The sequence below is a fragment of the Callorhinus ursinus genome, unplaced genomic scaffold, assembly GCF_003265705.2.
Source record: "Callorhinus ursinus isolate GAN/ISIS: 27379988/994484 unplaced genomic scaffold, GSC_fseal_2.0 scaffold14, whole genome shotgun sequence".
Lineage (NCBI taxonomy): Eukaryota > Metazoa > Chordata > Mammalia > Carnivora > Otariidae > Callorhinus > Callorhinus ursinus.
Genome location: NW_027397076.1, coordinates 3,641,688 through 3,657,515, shown reverse-complemented (window position 1 = coordinate 3,657,515; position 15,828 = coordinate 3,641,688). Strand labels below are relative to the sequence as shown.

The window sequence follows — 15,828 nt, the reverse complement described above, 5'->3', positions numbered from 1 at the left end:
GTGTATGGTGTACAAAAGTGGTCCAGTTTCATTCTTTTTCATGTAGTTGTTCAGTTTTCCCAGCACCATAACATTTTTCCTCCCGGAGGTAGAATTTAGTGATTCATCAGTTGCATATAACACCCAGTATTCATTCTGTCAAGTGCCCTCCTTAATGTCCACACCCATTTACCCCACCCCCCCACCTACCTCCCCTCTAACAACCCTCAGCTTTTTTCCTATAGTTATGAGTCTCATGGTTTGTCTCCCTCTGATTTCATCTTATTTTTTTCTTTCCCTTATGTTCATCTGTTTTGTTTCTTAAATTCCACATATGAGTGAAATCATGATATTTCTCTTTCCCTGATTTATTTTGCTTAGCATAATACCCTCTAGTTCCATCCACATCGTTGCAAATGGCAAGATTTCATTCTTTTTGATGGTCAAATAATAGTCCACTGTGTGTATATATGTGTCTGTGTGTGTGTGAGCACATCTTCTACATCTTCTTTATCCATTCATCTGTTAATACACACACATCTTCTTTATCCACTTGTCTGTTGATGGACCTCTGGGCTCCTTCCATATTTTGGCTATTGTGGACATTGCTTCTATGAACATAGAGGTGCATGTGTCCCTTCGAATCACTATATTTGTATCCTTTGGATAAACACCTAGTAGTGCAATTGCTGGGTTGTAAGGTAGCTCTATTTTTAACTTTTTGAGGAACCTCCACACTGCTTTCCAGCGTAGCTGTACCAGTTTGCATTTCCACCAAGAGTGTGGGTTGGAAGGGCTAGGAAGGGTTCCTCTTTCACCACATCCTTGCCAATATCTGTTGTTTCCCGAGTTGTTAATTTTAGCCATTCTGACTGGCCAGCACCATAACTTTTATCTACACTTTGCCTTTTATCTCTTTTTACAGAGTTGTAAAGTAGTCTAGATAATCAAGAACAAAAGTGCATAACCCTAAGTTAGAATAATGTAATTTCTGGAGGGTCCTCTATATCCCAGAGGGTCTACTGCCCAGCATTCAAGACATGCAGTCATTTCTTCCACCCGTTTCCAAGTCATTTAGTATTTTTCCCATATAACTGTCAAAACTCATCCTAACTTGCCTTCTTCAGCACAATGAAGAAAAATTCTTGCCACCTTTGGTTTCCATGATGCAGTACTCACCTGGCTCCTCTTTCTACCTCTCTGATTGATTCTCTCAGTCTCCTTCATCAGTTTCCATTCATCTTAAATATAGTAACCACCAAAATTTTGATGCATTTTACTCTACCCAATATCACCAGTCATGCTTCACCTATTAATTATATAGGAATTACTCCCATATCCACAGTTCTAATGTCTATAATCCCCGAACTTGAACTTCTCTTTTCCCCATTTCCCATGTTGATATCTTAGCAGTACCTCAAATTCAGCAATGACCTAAACTAAACTCATTCTTTTCCTCATCGAAATATGATCTATTCCTGCATTCTCTAACAGCTAATTGTCAAAGAGGCACAAAGCATGAGAATCTTACATTCTAATGCCTCTCTGAAACTGCTTTTTTGACAGTAACCTAAACTGTCCACTGCACCTCTACAATCACTCTCTTGCATCTTCCCCTTCCTCACAGACTTTTCCCTAATTAAAGTCTATACTACCTTTCAATGGACTATTAATAAAGCCTCCATTCTGCTCTACTATCTCTTTCCTCTATCATTCATTCAACTGCCAAATTCTATTTCCTCAAAAAGGAGTCAAAGTTTTTCTGACCTTCTGATCTGAGTTCTTACATAATAGGCATCTATTGTTTTAGGACATCCACCTACTTTCTACTCATTCTACTTCAGTTACTTCAGTCCATTTGAGTTGATCCACCCATGAGGCACACAACTGCAGCTCACACAGATGCTCACAATGACTGGCTCATAAATTGATCCAAACAGAGCCAATGAAGTACCACAGACTTTTGCTGAGATTTCTGGGGCAGAGACATATGCTTTTTACTATTGTAACTGCTATTGTTATTGCTATATTTCACCACCAGAGGACAGTCTGAGAAGTCAACCCAGAATAAGTGAAGTTTGGAGATGCAGAGGGAAATTGGGTCCTGGAGACATCTTCTGAGCCCTAGCACCAACCCATATGTCTGAAGCCACTTCCCCTTGGGTTGTTCAATTATATTTGCCAATAAACTCTCTTTCTGCTTAAGCCTGTTTGAGTCAGGCAAAACCATCCAGAGTACTAAACAATACTTCCTGTCTTTTCATGCACCATATGACTCAGTTACACCAACATCTATACCAGTATCAGAATACTGTGCTTTGCCTCATGTTATTTCCTTAGCCTGAAGTTTTCTTCCCTCAACCTGGACGGAATTCCTTCCCTCTATTCTGTGTTTATTAAGATTCATCTCATACTTCAAGGCTCAGCTCAAATGCCTCAGTGAAGCAATCCTCTAAGGCTAGAAAAAGAAGCAAAGGACTAGATTACACAGGGATTTTAAACTATGCTATGGCTTTTGAACTTTAACCTAAAGGTAAAGAAGTGTCACTGAAGGATTTTAAAGAGTAAAGGACATGAAGAGATTAGCAATTTTAAAGGATCACTCTGGTTGCTGTATAGAGAATGAATTAGAGAAGGGCAAAGGGGACAATGATTCATAAACTACTCAAATAATCTAGCCAAAAGGATGGTGGTATGGAAGTGACAGTGGAGAGAGAAGAATGTATTTCTGTGGTTATTTTATTTCTGAATAAATCCCTCTTTATACTGAGGGCAGAGAAATTATCTACTGACTTCCATTTACTCACAGAAATTAACAAAGTGGTTGGCACACAGTAGGAACTCAAATATTTCTTAAATAAATTAATATATAATTAACAATCTTATCTGTCAATTGAGCAACTGGGCAAATGATGGTATTATTTATGAAGATAGGAGACACAGGAAAATTCAGTTTGTTTTTGAGATAGAGATAATGGAGATGATGATCTTTGTGGTTTTTAATTTTTTTAGAGGGGGAGGGGGGAGAGGCTGAGGGGGAGGGAGAGAGAATCTGAAGCAGGCTCCACTCCCAGCCTGGAGCCTGACACAGGGCTCCACCTCACAGCCCTGAGATCATGACCTGAGCTGAAATCAAGAGTCAGATGCTTAACCGAGTGAGCCACCCAGGTGCCCCGATGATCTGTTTTGAACAGACTGAGTTTAAGGTAATATAATACAATCAAACAGACAGGGAATCTATATATAATGGATGCATATCTGGGGATCAGGAGAGAGATATGAATTGAAGATGCTGATTTGTGAATCTTGAGCAAATGGATGATAACTGACTTTTTGAAGAGAGAGGAGACTGTCTAGGAATTATGTAAAATGAAAAACAGGTGATCACAGACCTAAGGGGTATTTAAGAGCTGAACAGAAAAAGAGAAGTAAAGGAAGAACACTAATAGCTTTGGCAGGAAAAAAAAAAAAAAACTAATAAACAAGAGGAAGGTCCTCTAACCAATTTAAAGGGAAGAAGAGGGAAAGTGTGGTCAAAAGAGTCCAACATGGTAAAAAGTCAAGGAATGAAAAGTTTAAAAGTATCCTTTGGATGAATACTATCTTGGTGGAGTAGATGCAGTGGAACCCAGACTAGGAGTGGACTGAAGAAGGGTGAGTAGAAAGAAGATAAAGAAATGAAGTCAGCCAGTATTAGACATCTTACGCATTAAATTTGGCTAAAAAGAAACTGAGAAACATAGTTACAGGGAAGGAACATACTCAAAGGGTAGGTTTTCCTCCCCTGTTGGTTTTCTTGTCCTTACAGAACTGGGACTTATGCATGTTTAAGTGCTGACTGGAAGCAAACCATAAAGAGGTTAAAGAAAGGATAAGAGAATAAATCATCAAAAATGAGTCACAATATGTGTGTGTATATCAAAACATCATGTGGAACACCTTAAATATATACAATTTTTATTTGTCAAATATACCTCACTAAAGCTGTAAAAAATATGAGCAGTTTAAAATGGGGTATACCTGAAAAGACTGGTTTTGAATAAGGAAAGCAATGTCTCTTCCACTGAAATCAGACAGTAGAAGGAAAGAATGGGTAAGGATGTAGGTATGTTTATAGATTTGGTTATTGAAAATTAAAAGAATCTACATATGATAATGGCAACTGTGTTTTAAGATTTTATTTTTATTTATTTGAGAGAGCGAGAGAGAAAGAGATAGCGCACAAGCAAGGGACGGGCAGAGAGAGAGGGAGAAGCAGGCTCCCCACTGAGCAGGGAGCCTGACGTTGGACTCAATCCCAGGACCCCAGGATCATGACCTGAGCCGAAAGCAGATGCTTAACCAACTTAGCGATCCAGGCGCCCTTGTCCACTGTGTTTTAAACATGTTGAAGTTTAAATGTCAAAAATAGTTATCTTCACTGAAAGTTGTTTCTCTGAATTATGAGTTTAAGACACATTAGCATCAAAGTTAAATGAAGTAACTGTCACATTCCTAAACCCTAGACTTAACAAAGAAAATTTTAAAAATATGTATCAAATGCCTACTTTGTACGGACACTGTGGAGAACACAGAGAGCTCTTCCCCCCCAGTATCTGTACAGCCTTGTTACCTCCCTTTCTTTAGGTCTCTGTTCTCACATTCTGCTTTATTTCTCTCCATTATACTTACCACCACCTGACATATTATATATATTTTATTGCCTGTTTCCCCTCCTAGACTAGAAGGACCTCAAGGGCAGGGACTTTCTCTTATTTACTGTTGTATCTCCAGTACTAAAACAGTGCCTACTATAAACATGAATGAAAAATAAATCTTTGATTGAATGAAATGGTACCTTCTCTTCAGGAAAAAGAGTTGCAATCTGTTAAATGAAGGAGAAATGACTATATGAGGACTATATCAATATTCACAAAATAAGAAGTATTTACTTCTTTTTAATGGTATTTAATGGTGATGTGGGAAGCAATATCAAAAAATGCCGTAAGACAAGATGTCCATCAACAGATGAATGGATAAAGAAGATGTGGTACATATATACAATGGAATATTATGGAGCCATCAAAAAACGAAATCTTGCCATTTGCAATGACGTGGATGGAACTGGAGGGTATTAGGCTAAGCAAAATAAGTCAATCAGAGAAAGACAAGTATCATATGATCTCACTGATATGAGGAATTTAATCTCAGGAAACAAACTGAGGGTTGCTGGAGTTGTGGGGGTTGGGAGGGATGGGGTGGCTGGGTGATAGACATTGGGGATGGTATGTGCTATGGTGAGTGCTGTGAATTGTGTAAGAATGATGAAATCACACACCTGTACCTCTGAAACAAATAATGTATTATATGTTTAAAAAAGAAGAAGAAGAAGAAGATAGTAGGAAGGGAAAAATGAAGGGGGGGGAATCAGAGGGGGAGACGAACCATGAGAGACTATGGACTCTGAGAAACAAACTGAGGGTTTTAGAGGGGAGGGGGTTGGGGGCATGGGTTAGCCCGGTGATGGGTATTAAGGAGGGCACATATTGAATGGAGCACTGGGTGTTATACGCAAACAATGAATCATGGAACACTACATCAAGAGCTAATGATGTAATGTATGGTGACTAACATACTAAAATAAAATTTTAAAAAAATGGCATAAGAATTCATAAGACTGTAAAGTGTAAAGCATCCCAGACAACATGATAAAAAATGTATTATGGAAAAGGCAGCATGTGGACTGGACCTTAAAGGGGTAGGTAGATTTTTTTAAGTGTACAATTCAATGTTTTTTTAGTATATTCAAAGAGTTGTGCAACCATCACCTTCTAGAATATTTTCATCACCTCAAAAAGAAACCCCATGCCCCTTAGCTACCACCTCCCAACTCCCCCAAGTCGGCTAGCCCTAAAAAGCCACTAATCTAATTTCTGTCTCTACATATTCGCCTATTCTAGACATTTCATATAAACATAATCAAATAATTTGTGAAATTTTGTGACTGGCTTCTTCACTTAGCATAATGTTTTTAAGGTTCATCCATGTTTTAGCATGTATCAGTACTTCATTTCTCTTTATGATTGAATACTACTCCATTGTATGGATATAACATATTTTAACCATTCATCAGTAGATGGTCATTTGGGTTGTTTCTACCCTTTGACTATTATGAATAATGTAAATTATTAAAATAATAGTCCTATGAACATTCATATATAAGTTTTTGTGTGGTGTAATTTTAGTAAGAGATAAGTAAAGGAAGGAATTGAAATTTTTTTTTAAAGTACGCTCCACCCACAAAGTGGGGCTTAAACTCACAACCCTGAGATCAAGAGTGGCATGCTCTACCAACTGAGCCAAATTGAAATATTTTATATCATTCAATCCCAAATATGACAAACTCAAGATAATGTTTTCACTGATGAGGCCAAGTGAATTTTCATAAAGCTTAATTTATTCAAGTCAAAGGACTGTCCTTTATTTTCCAACAATGTCCTTCAAAGTTTCTTTTTAAATGCTAAAACATCCTTTTTAAATGAAATTATAGCAATATTAAAAGGTAATTTTGGGGGGCGCCTGGGTGGCTCAATTGGTTGGGCATCTGACTCTTGATCTCAGCTCAGGTCTTGATCTCAGGGTTGTGAGCTCAAGCCCTGCACTGGACTTCATACTGGGCACGGAGCCTACTTAAAAAAAAAAAAAAAGGTAGTTTTGTTAATTTACTCAGGTAAAAACTTCGTTAAATCCAATCCAAAAATCTAGGAAATGCTGTTGACTGAAGGAAATGGCATGAAGGAAAGAAGGTAGAAACCCACAAAATAGCCTGAATGCCAACTAAGGAGATTGCACATTATCCTACATCAATAAGGAAATGAATAAAGTTGTTTCACTATAAAAGTACTGACTTCTGGATGCCATTTCATTCAATGAACTGTAATTGAGCTACAGCTATATAAAAAGTACTGAATTCGGGGCTATGACAACAGACTAAATAAAACTCTGTCCCTGCCTTTTTATAACTTAGTCTTTAGTATAAGAAAAAAGTCTCCATTCATTATTACATCTTTACCCATCTTTCAGAAAAGACAATATTTAATAGTTAAAAATAATCTTTTAAAAAGGAAAATATGGTGGTGCCTGGGTGGCTCAGTCATTAAGTGTCTGATCTGGTTGTCTGCTCAGCAGGAGGCCTGCTTCTCCCTCTCCCACTCCCCCTGCTTGTGTTCCCTCTCTCGTTGTCTCTCTGTCAAATAAATAAAATCTTTAAAAAAAAAAAAAAGGAAAATATGGGACTATTCCTACTGTGCTTACAAGCTTTATTTCACTCATTTGACAATGTGAGTTGCTGGGTGTACAAAGATAACATATAACTCCTATCCTACAGAAGCTTACAGTCTAGATTTTATAAACTTATCAAATGCTCTAGAGGAAACTGACTGCAAACATGTAATTAGATATTATTCACCTAGGGCTTTCAATTTAGTAGCAAATAACAAAAAAGCACTTACCAGTCACACTTTAAACATTTTACATTTGTTAAATAATTTATTAACAGTTTTATGAAAAGGTTATTACTATATTAAGATATTATTAATACATTAAAATATATTAATTTATCTTTTCCCAGAATCTACATTAATGACATCAGTTCTGCTAATGAGTGCTTTTAAATACAGTTGCTGTATCATTCCCATCAGCGCAAACATACGGTAATTTCTCCAATCTTCAAAAAAAAAAAAAAAATCCTCTCTCGAATTCACATTCCAACCCAGGCACCTTATCATTTTTCTGATCCCCTTATAACAAAACTCCCTAAAAGACCTGTCTGTAGGAGATGTCCCCCAAATTTTCTCCTCTCAGCCTCTCTTTGCCATTCCAGAAAGGCTTTGCCTCTGACACTACCGAAACCACTCCAGTCAAGACTATAAATGACTTCAAAATCCTAAACAGGATTTTTAGTTTTTAGTTCTTATCTCACTTGACCTATCAGCAACACCTGACAGAGGTAAAGCATGCTCTTGGAAATACTTTATTTGGCCTCTAAGACACCATACTCTTCTGGGTTTTCTTCTCATCTTACTAGATACTCCTCAATCTCCTAGGCTAATTCTTCCACAGCTCCACAATTTCTACACATTAGAGTATCCAAGGCTCTGACCTTGGACCTACTCTGTTTTCTATCTACACTCACTTCCTTATGTTCTCACAAAGTCTCATGGCTCCACTAGAATTTAACTTTAACAGGAAAGGGATTTTTTTAGCTATTTTTGTTAATGCTGAATGCCCTGAACCTAAAACAATACCTGGCATGTGGTAGGTACATGACAAATATTTGTTCAATGAAAGGATGAATGAATAAATGGCTTAAATATTATCTACAAACTGATGACTCTCCAATTTATACCTCCTGCCTGGAACTCTGTCCTGAACTCCCGATATATCCAACTGTCAATCTGCCATCTCTACTTGGATGTATAATAAACACCCCAAACCTAAGTCCAAAAGAGAACTCAATCACCCTCCCAATGGCTTCTGCAAATGACTTCACTTTCTTGGCCAAGTGCAGCTTTAGCCTAGTTCCTCAAACAAACAATTTCAAAATAATCCCTAATCTCTTCTCTTTCTCTAATACCACGTAACCGATCTGCCAACAAATACTGTGGATTCTTTTTTAAGATTTTATTTATTTATTTGAGAGAGTGAGAGAGAAAGAGCACGAGAGGGGGGAGGGTCAGAGGGAGAAGCAGACTCCCTGCTGAACAGGGAGCCCCGATGCCGATGCCATACTCAATCCTGGGATTCCAGGATCATGACCTGAGCCGAAGGCAGTTGCTTAACCAACTGAGCCACCCAGGTGCCCAATACTGTGGATTCTTCCTTCAAAATATACTCAGCATTTGACTACTTCTCACCACGCCCACCACTATCACTGTGGTTCAAGCTGGAAGAATCCAACAGCTTCCTGTTTCTTGTCCACCTTCTCCTCCCAATCCAGAACTATGATCAGAGAAATTTTTTCAAACTTAAATTAGATCACACCACTTCTCTGCTCATAATCCTGCAATCATTCCCTCTTTGCTCTGAGTAAAAGCCCAAATCTTGACAACTGCCTATAAACCTCTACTCAGTCTGGCCCGCTTACGTCTCTGACCTCACCTACTACTACCACTATTCTGTTCCTTTTTTTTTTTTTTTTAAAGATTTTATTCATTTATTTGACAGAAAGGGATACAGCGAGAGAGGGAACACAAGCAGGGGGAGTGGGAGAGAGAGAAGCAGGCTTCCCGCTGAGCAGGGAGGCCGATGCGGGGCTCGACGCGCGGGCTCGATCTCAGGACCCCGGGATCATGACCCAAGCCGAAGGCGGACGGCTTAACGACGGAACCACCCAGGCGCCCCTATTCTGCTCCTTTCATATTGCTTCTTTTGCTGTTTCTTCCAAAGGTGAAACACATTTCCACTTCATGGCCTTTTCCCTCACTGTTCTCCCTGCCTGGAACGCTTTTTCCCTAGATATCTGCAATCCATTACCTGTTTCATCAGTTTGTTTAACTGCCACCTTCTGAGTTCTCGGCGATCACCATATTTAAAACTGCAGGGAGGGGCACCTGGGGTTGACTCAGTCCGGTGAGCAGCTGCCTTCAGCTCAGATCATGATCTCGGGGCCCTGGAATGAAGCCCCAAGTTGGGCTCCCTGCTCAGCGGGGAGTCTGCTTCTCTCTGCTCCTGTCCCCGGCTCGTGCTCGCTCATTCTAGCGCGCGCTCTCTCTCAAATAAATAAAATCTTTAAAAAAACAAAAAACAAACAAACAAAAAAACTGCAAGGATAATCCCACCCCATTGTATTCTTGATCCCCTATCTCTTCTCTATATTTCTCCACAGCTTTTATCACCATCAACTACTATATATTTGACTGTCTGGGACATAACGCTCGAAAAGGATAAGAATTTTTGTCTGTTTCATTCACTATTATATCCCTGGTGTTTAAAGCAGTGCTAGGAATACAGTAGTGATCAATAACCTATCTGTCAAACAAATGCTTTCATTTCCACCAGGGGGCCTAACAATCACCTAGCCTGGTATTCAGGAAACGACCATAAAGCTTCTCGAAAATTTTTTTCCGTGCTCTGATCCCTAGAAGGCTTTACACTTTGCCTAGAAAGAAAAACTGTGCTTTCTCTAGTCAACCACAAGGAGGAGTTGAGAGGAAGAGCTGAGCAAAGAGAAACCAGATGTTTCCCTTGCTTTTCCTACGGCAACCTCGAGGTGGAAGAAAAGTGGATTTGGAGGTGCCTGTACTGAATGATTTTTCTCCACACTATGCGTTACCTAGACACCCACAAACGTAAACACGCAAAGCAGCGATCCTTTCGAATGCCACAAAGAGGCCAAGAAAATCAATCCAGCGGCCACTGAGAAGTCGGAGGGTGTTTCTTTAACAACACCGCTAAGAATTCCCCATAAAACCAGGGGAAGAGTTCCCACTAGCGCAGAGGCACGTAACTCACACATGAAGGCCAAGGTGTTCCCGGTTGCTGGTACTCTCTGGCCAGAGAACTATTAAATCAATTCCATTTCATTCTCAAGGCACCTCCAACTTGGAAAACGGCGTTAAGCACCGCGGTCCCAGGTCTAAATTCTCAGATTCGGCCGATTGCAAGTCAAGTCCTGATTCATTAAACACCAAAATCCCCATTTCCCACGGGATTTCGACTTACCGCCACCTGTTGATGCCCACATTGGAGGAGCCGGCGAACCAGGGGTCGAGGATGTAGACGCAGCGGATGGTGTCAGCGCCCTGAATGCACTCCTTCAGGGCGGGGTTGTCGTGAAGCCGGAGCCCCTTTCGGAACCAGTGCACGGCGTTCACCCCCATCCCGGGGGCGCGGCGGCGGGCGAGTCCTTGCCCAGTTCCCCCACCGAGAAATTCAAGGAAAGAAGGGCCGGCTCATACCCGACACCTCTGCTTCCAGGGGAACCGCCACACCCAAGGAGAGGGGAGAGGGCGGCAGAAGGGAAAAAAGGAAAAAATGAGTCCGAGGAGGGGGCCGGAGAAGGAGAGGACGCTGGAGGCGCAGCTGGAAGATGAATGGAGGTTGCCGTCAGCGGAGTCCGGGTGTGACGCCCTTTAGGAACCGGCGCCCGCCGCAACCGCCGGCACGAGCCGCATCGCTTCGAGGGCCTCGGAGCCCGGGGAATGAGCACGTTCCACGAGCCCGAGCCGCCACGACGGCCCCGACCAGCACCGGCAGCCCCAGGAGGTTCGTCACGAAAACCTCGCCCCACCGAGGCGGCCCCGGAGAAAACCGCCCGCCTGAGGCGAGCCACCGAGAGGGATGAGAGGGGATCCAGCCACAGTCGGCCACGCCTTCTCTCGGTCCGGGGAAGAGGAGTGAGCACGGAGGCGGTGGTCGAGGCCGCTGGACGGTTGCCGGCCGGTGACCGGTCCCGAGGCTGCCCGGGTGACTCCGCCGCCACCGCCGCGTCAGCGGCCTCGGCCCCGCCCCCGGATCCTCATTGGAGAGCGCGCTCCCCACGTGACCCCCGGCACCTCACGTTTCTGAAGTGTGTTTACTACAGCGGCTCAGACTGAGGAATCTGCTCGTGATTCAGTCGCTTCTAGGGGGCGGCAGCTGCTTGATTTCAAAGCCCTCGACCCTCGCCCAGACCCCGAGCTTCCTTTCTCTGCCCTTTTTCTCCGCCGCCTGGTTGCCTAAAAGCGCCCACGATGACCACAGGCCCCATGTGAGGGAAGGCTTAGCCCCGCCCCTGGAGGCCGTGAGCGTCCCCTATTGGCTGAGGCTCTCTGAGACCCGGATGAGCACGGGGCTGCGGGGAGCTCGCGGGGGCGCGCTCGGCTGGGATGGCGCGCGTGCGCTCTCGCTGCGTTCTAGAGAGAAGGAGGGCGCGGCCGGCCGTCTGGAGCGCGCTCTGGGATTCCTCTTGTGGCGTTCCAGGAAGGCCTGGAAACAGCCGTGTGTCCTCCCGGAGTCGGCGAGGGAGTCCGGCGGGGAGTGAGCGTGGGATGGGTTGAAAGGAGAGAAGAAAGCTCCGTTAGACTTCAAGCCCCAGCCTTGTGCTTCAGTGCAGCTTTGGCTAAAGAAGCCGACTTTGGAGTGTGTGGAGCTGGCGCCCCCCCATTCTTCGGGCCCTCGTGGTGTGGCTCCCTCGGATGTGTTCTGGGGAGTAGGGGTAACGGGCAGGGCGGGTGCCAGGCACCCGGAATTCCTTAATACTATCTATGTGTCTTCAACCTGTCAGCCCTGATTTCTCACCCTTAGTGTGGTTAGAGCGACAGTGAGCATCAGGCCCGGTCATTACTTTCGACGTGTGATGCCCTTATATTCATTAAGCGATTTACTGAATGAACCAGGCACTGTTCAGAGTGCTAGAGGTACAAGAGAGAAACAGACAAAAACCTCAGCCCTGGTGGAGTTTACGATGTGTCTCTTAACCTTCAAACGTGCTATTTTTTCCTTTATAAAATGCTCTTCTTTAGAATGTGCTATTCACCATAGCAACCTTTGAGCTACCTAGTACATTTCTACACATCCCTTTAGACTCAGATAAAGTGGTACCTAATTTGTGAAAATATCCCTGTCATCCAGAGCAGATTTAGGACGTACACCCATCTCCCCAGGTGTGTCTCTGATACATTACTTAACATACTATTGTGAAGATTAAATGAAAAGTACATACTTTAATACCTAGCATGAAGTAGGTGTTCAATAATAGTATTTATTATTATAACAGTGTGTCTCTGATTTCCTCTCAAGGACAGGGTGGCTGTCCAGTTTGTTTTTTGCATCAATACCGAGTATAGAGCCTGACACATACGCATTACAATGTGTATTGAATGAATGAGTGAATGAATGAATGCTCTCTGCCACCAGTGTGTCCCGCAAGGTTAAAAGGAGGAAGGATATGGTACTTGTTATGGGTTGAGTTGTGTCCTAAAATTCATATAACCCCTCATACCTGGGAATGTGCCCTTACTTGGAAGTAAGGTCTTTGCAGATGATCAAGTTAAGATGATGTCATTAGGGTGGGCCCTAATCCAACATGACTAGTGTCCTTATAAATTTGGAAATTTGGACACAGAGACAGACCCACACACGAAGAGAATGCCATGTGAAGATTGGAGTCATGCTACCATAAGCCAAGAACTAACTATTCAAAGCTAAGAGAGTGACCTGGAACAAATCCTTCCCTAGCACCTTCAGAGGGGGCATGACCCTGCTAACACTTTGATTTCAGATTTCCAGCCTCCAGAACGATGAGACAATAAATTCCTGTTGTTCTAAGCCACTTATTTTGTGGTACTTTGTTAATAGAGCTCTAGCAAACTAATACAGCAATACTAAATTCAATAATCTAGTGAGCCAGTGTCTGGATAGTCTTCCCTAACCCTGCTTCTATTGCCATTAAAAGGGCATAGCATCCTTTCTTTGGTTTCTTAAGAGCATATAAGTTACATATATGAAAACCCTTTGTTCACTATAAAGTATTAAATATTTGTTATTTTTATCAGTGGAGATGAGCCTTGGGTAATTACCACTCTGAAAGATCCATCATCTATGCATAGGATGTAGCACACAGAGCTGTGCCCTCACTTGGATTGCCTCATTCTCCAGGGTCTATTGTACTTTTTAAAATAACAGTGTTTTGTGTTTCACTTTAGGCAGTGTTAAAGTAAGTAGATTATGCCTAAGGACATAGGAATTGTTTTCAAGCAATCAAATGAAATTGTGGAATGGAGGGAGAGAGAGAATATTGATTTGTGTAGGGTTGATTTATGTTTGCCAATTGTTCATTTAATAAAGACAGATTTTTTTCCTAACAGGCAACTATATGTGGGTGGGTGTGTAAATGAAATTTACACAGAAATGTACTGATTTATTATAAAAGTGTCAGTACTGTCAGCTGTGCATTCCTCGAAGACTAAAAGGTTTTTATGGCACACAGGTGGTTACTTTAATATATCTATTATGGGGAAGGAGTAACCATTTAATAATTGCTGTGATTTATTGAGCACCTACTATGTGCCAAGCACATTAGGTTATTATTAACCTTCATAATAATCTTCTGAGGCAGCTTATTATTATTAATTTATGCCTGCTTTCCTGATGAAGACACTAAAGCTCAGAAATACAAATAAGTAGTTAAACAAGATGAAAAGCCAAGACTGTTTCTGAATCCAAGCTCCTTGCTTATGTATACCATCCCTCACTGGTAACACCACTCCCCTTCTTTTTCAGTGAGTATTTATGTTTAAAGGGGTAAAGGAGGGATTGAGAGCATTGTCAGAAATCTGTGAAGTTCTGTGAAGCACCAACATCAGGGGGTAGAAAGAGTATGGGACTAAGAAGAAGAGACTAGGTAATTATCTCATCTAGCCATTAATAAGTTGATGATCTTGAACAAGTCACCTAGGCTTTCTTAGCCTGATTAATTCATCTATAAAATCAGTGGATTGGTGGCGCCCGGGTGGCTCAGTCGTTAAGCATCTGCCTTCTGCTCAGGTCATGATCCCAGTGTCCTGGGATTGAGCCCTGCATCAGGTTCCCTGCTCTGTGGGAAGCCTGCTTCTCCCTCTCCCACTCCCCCTGCTTGTGTTCCCTCTCTCACTGTGTCTCTCTCTGTCAAATAAGTAAATAAAATCTATAAAAAAAAAATCCGTGGATTGGACCAGATGATTTTTAAGTTTTTTCTACTATTTAAAAATGCTAGGATTCCATGAACACAACCCTGACAAAGGTTCAAAAAAATCTACCAAGAGTCCTGGTAAACATTCTTTTAACTGCCAACAATGTTGGATGAATATCTCTTCAATTTCATGAGCACCCTTGATAAAAGTGTATAAGCCTCTAAATTGAAGGCCTGTGTTCTCTCATGACCCCATCTGGCAAAGGTGATTTGGGGATATGTTACCAATACACAAATAATGAAGGAGTAGAGTATGTGATCAGCTCATGCAGCTACAACCACATCTCTCCAATGAGGTCTGAATCCCACCCTTGGAAGAGACCCCTTATGCTCTCCCAAGTTTGTCCTTCCTTAGGTACTGTCCCTCAGGCCTGCGGTATTCATCATAGTTCCCTCCCCCCCTTTATCATTAATTATAATTAATTATAAATTCCCTGTTATCCTAATAATTCTTTTTATGAAACATTCCCTGTTGGATTTACTGTGTGGTTTCTGTCTCCTCATTGGACACTGACTGATACAATCTGTTAACTAATTGAGTCCACACAGATGTACTTGCGAACAGTTTTCTTGGTTGTTCTTGCCCTTTTTGTTGCCCAAATGCATTTAGAAAGTGTAAATAGTTACAAATGTGGCAATATGATATTGTGAAATATTAACCAACATTTTTACGCCACAGATCTTTTTTTTGTCCTGTGACCATCCCCATGCAGGTCATTGGATGGGAGTCTTCTGTTGCCTCAGAGGGGCAGAAGTTGAGGACAAAGGTAGTCCAATATTTTTGTTCTAAATTCAAGGGCTTAGATCTAGATGTAAATCAGGAAGAATTTGCTGCTCCTCTTCTCTCTCCCCAGCACTATATAAAAATTCTTTAACCTGAGATGGGATATGTGTACAAGGAAAATAAGACAGATACGCACTGATCTTTTTGAAAACGAGAAGATAGTATTTCACCTATCCTTGTAGGATTAGCTCCAGATTCCTAGATGAGCTTAGGGTGTTCTGAGAGTAGAAGACATTGATGCCAACTTCCCATCTGAAATCTGGAGGCTGACCCTCATGGAGTCCCCATACCACTTTACTGGGACCCAGAACAAAAGCCTATGAGGGATGCCACTGGACAGAGAGAACGTGGAAAGCCCTGCCAAGCCTCCTACTGG

The 15,828-nt window shown here is 42.0% G+C and overlaps 1 protein-coding gene across 4 annotated transcripts in view; it reads right to left on the bottom strand.

Annotated features, from left to right (window-relative positions):
- Positions 1-11,675, bottom strand: part of CRY1 (cryptochrome circadian regulator 1) — a 122,610-nt gene extending 110,935 nt beyond the window's left edge. For 2 of the 4 annotated variants that reach the window (XM_073900344.1, XM_073900345.1), the window contains exon 1: positions 10,681-11,674. In XM_073900344.1, coding sequence (XP_073756445.1) covers positions 10,681-10,838 — 158 coding nt within the window. In that variant the 5' untranslated portion in view covers positions 10,839-11,674. Of the gene's footprint in view, positions 1-10,680 lie in introns of all 4 variants that reach the window. The other 2 variants (XM_073900346.1, XM_025881324.2) reach the window with 2 other exon arrangements.
- Between the last annotated feature and the right edge of the window lie 4,153 nt (positions 11,676-15,828).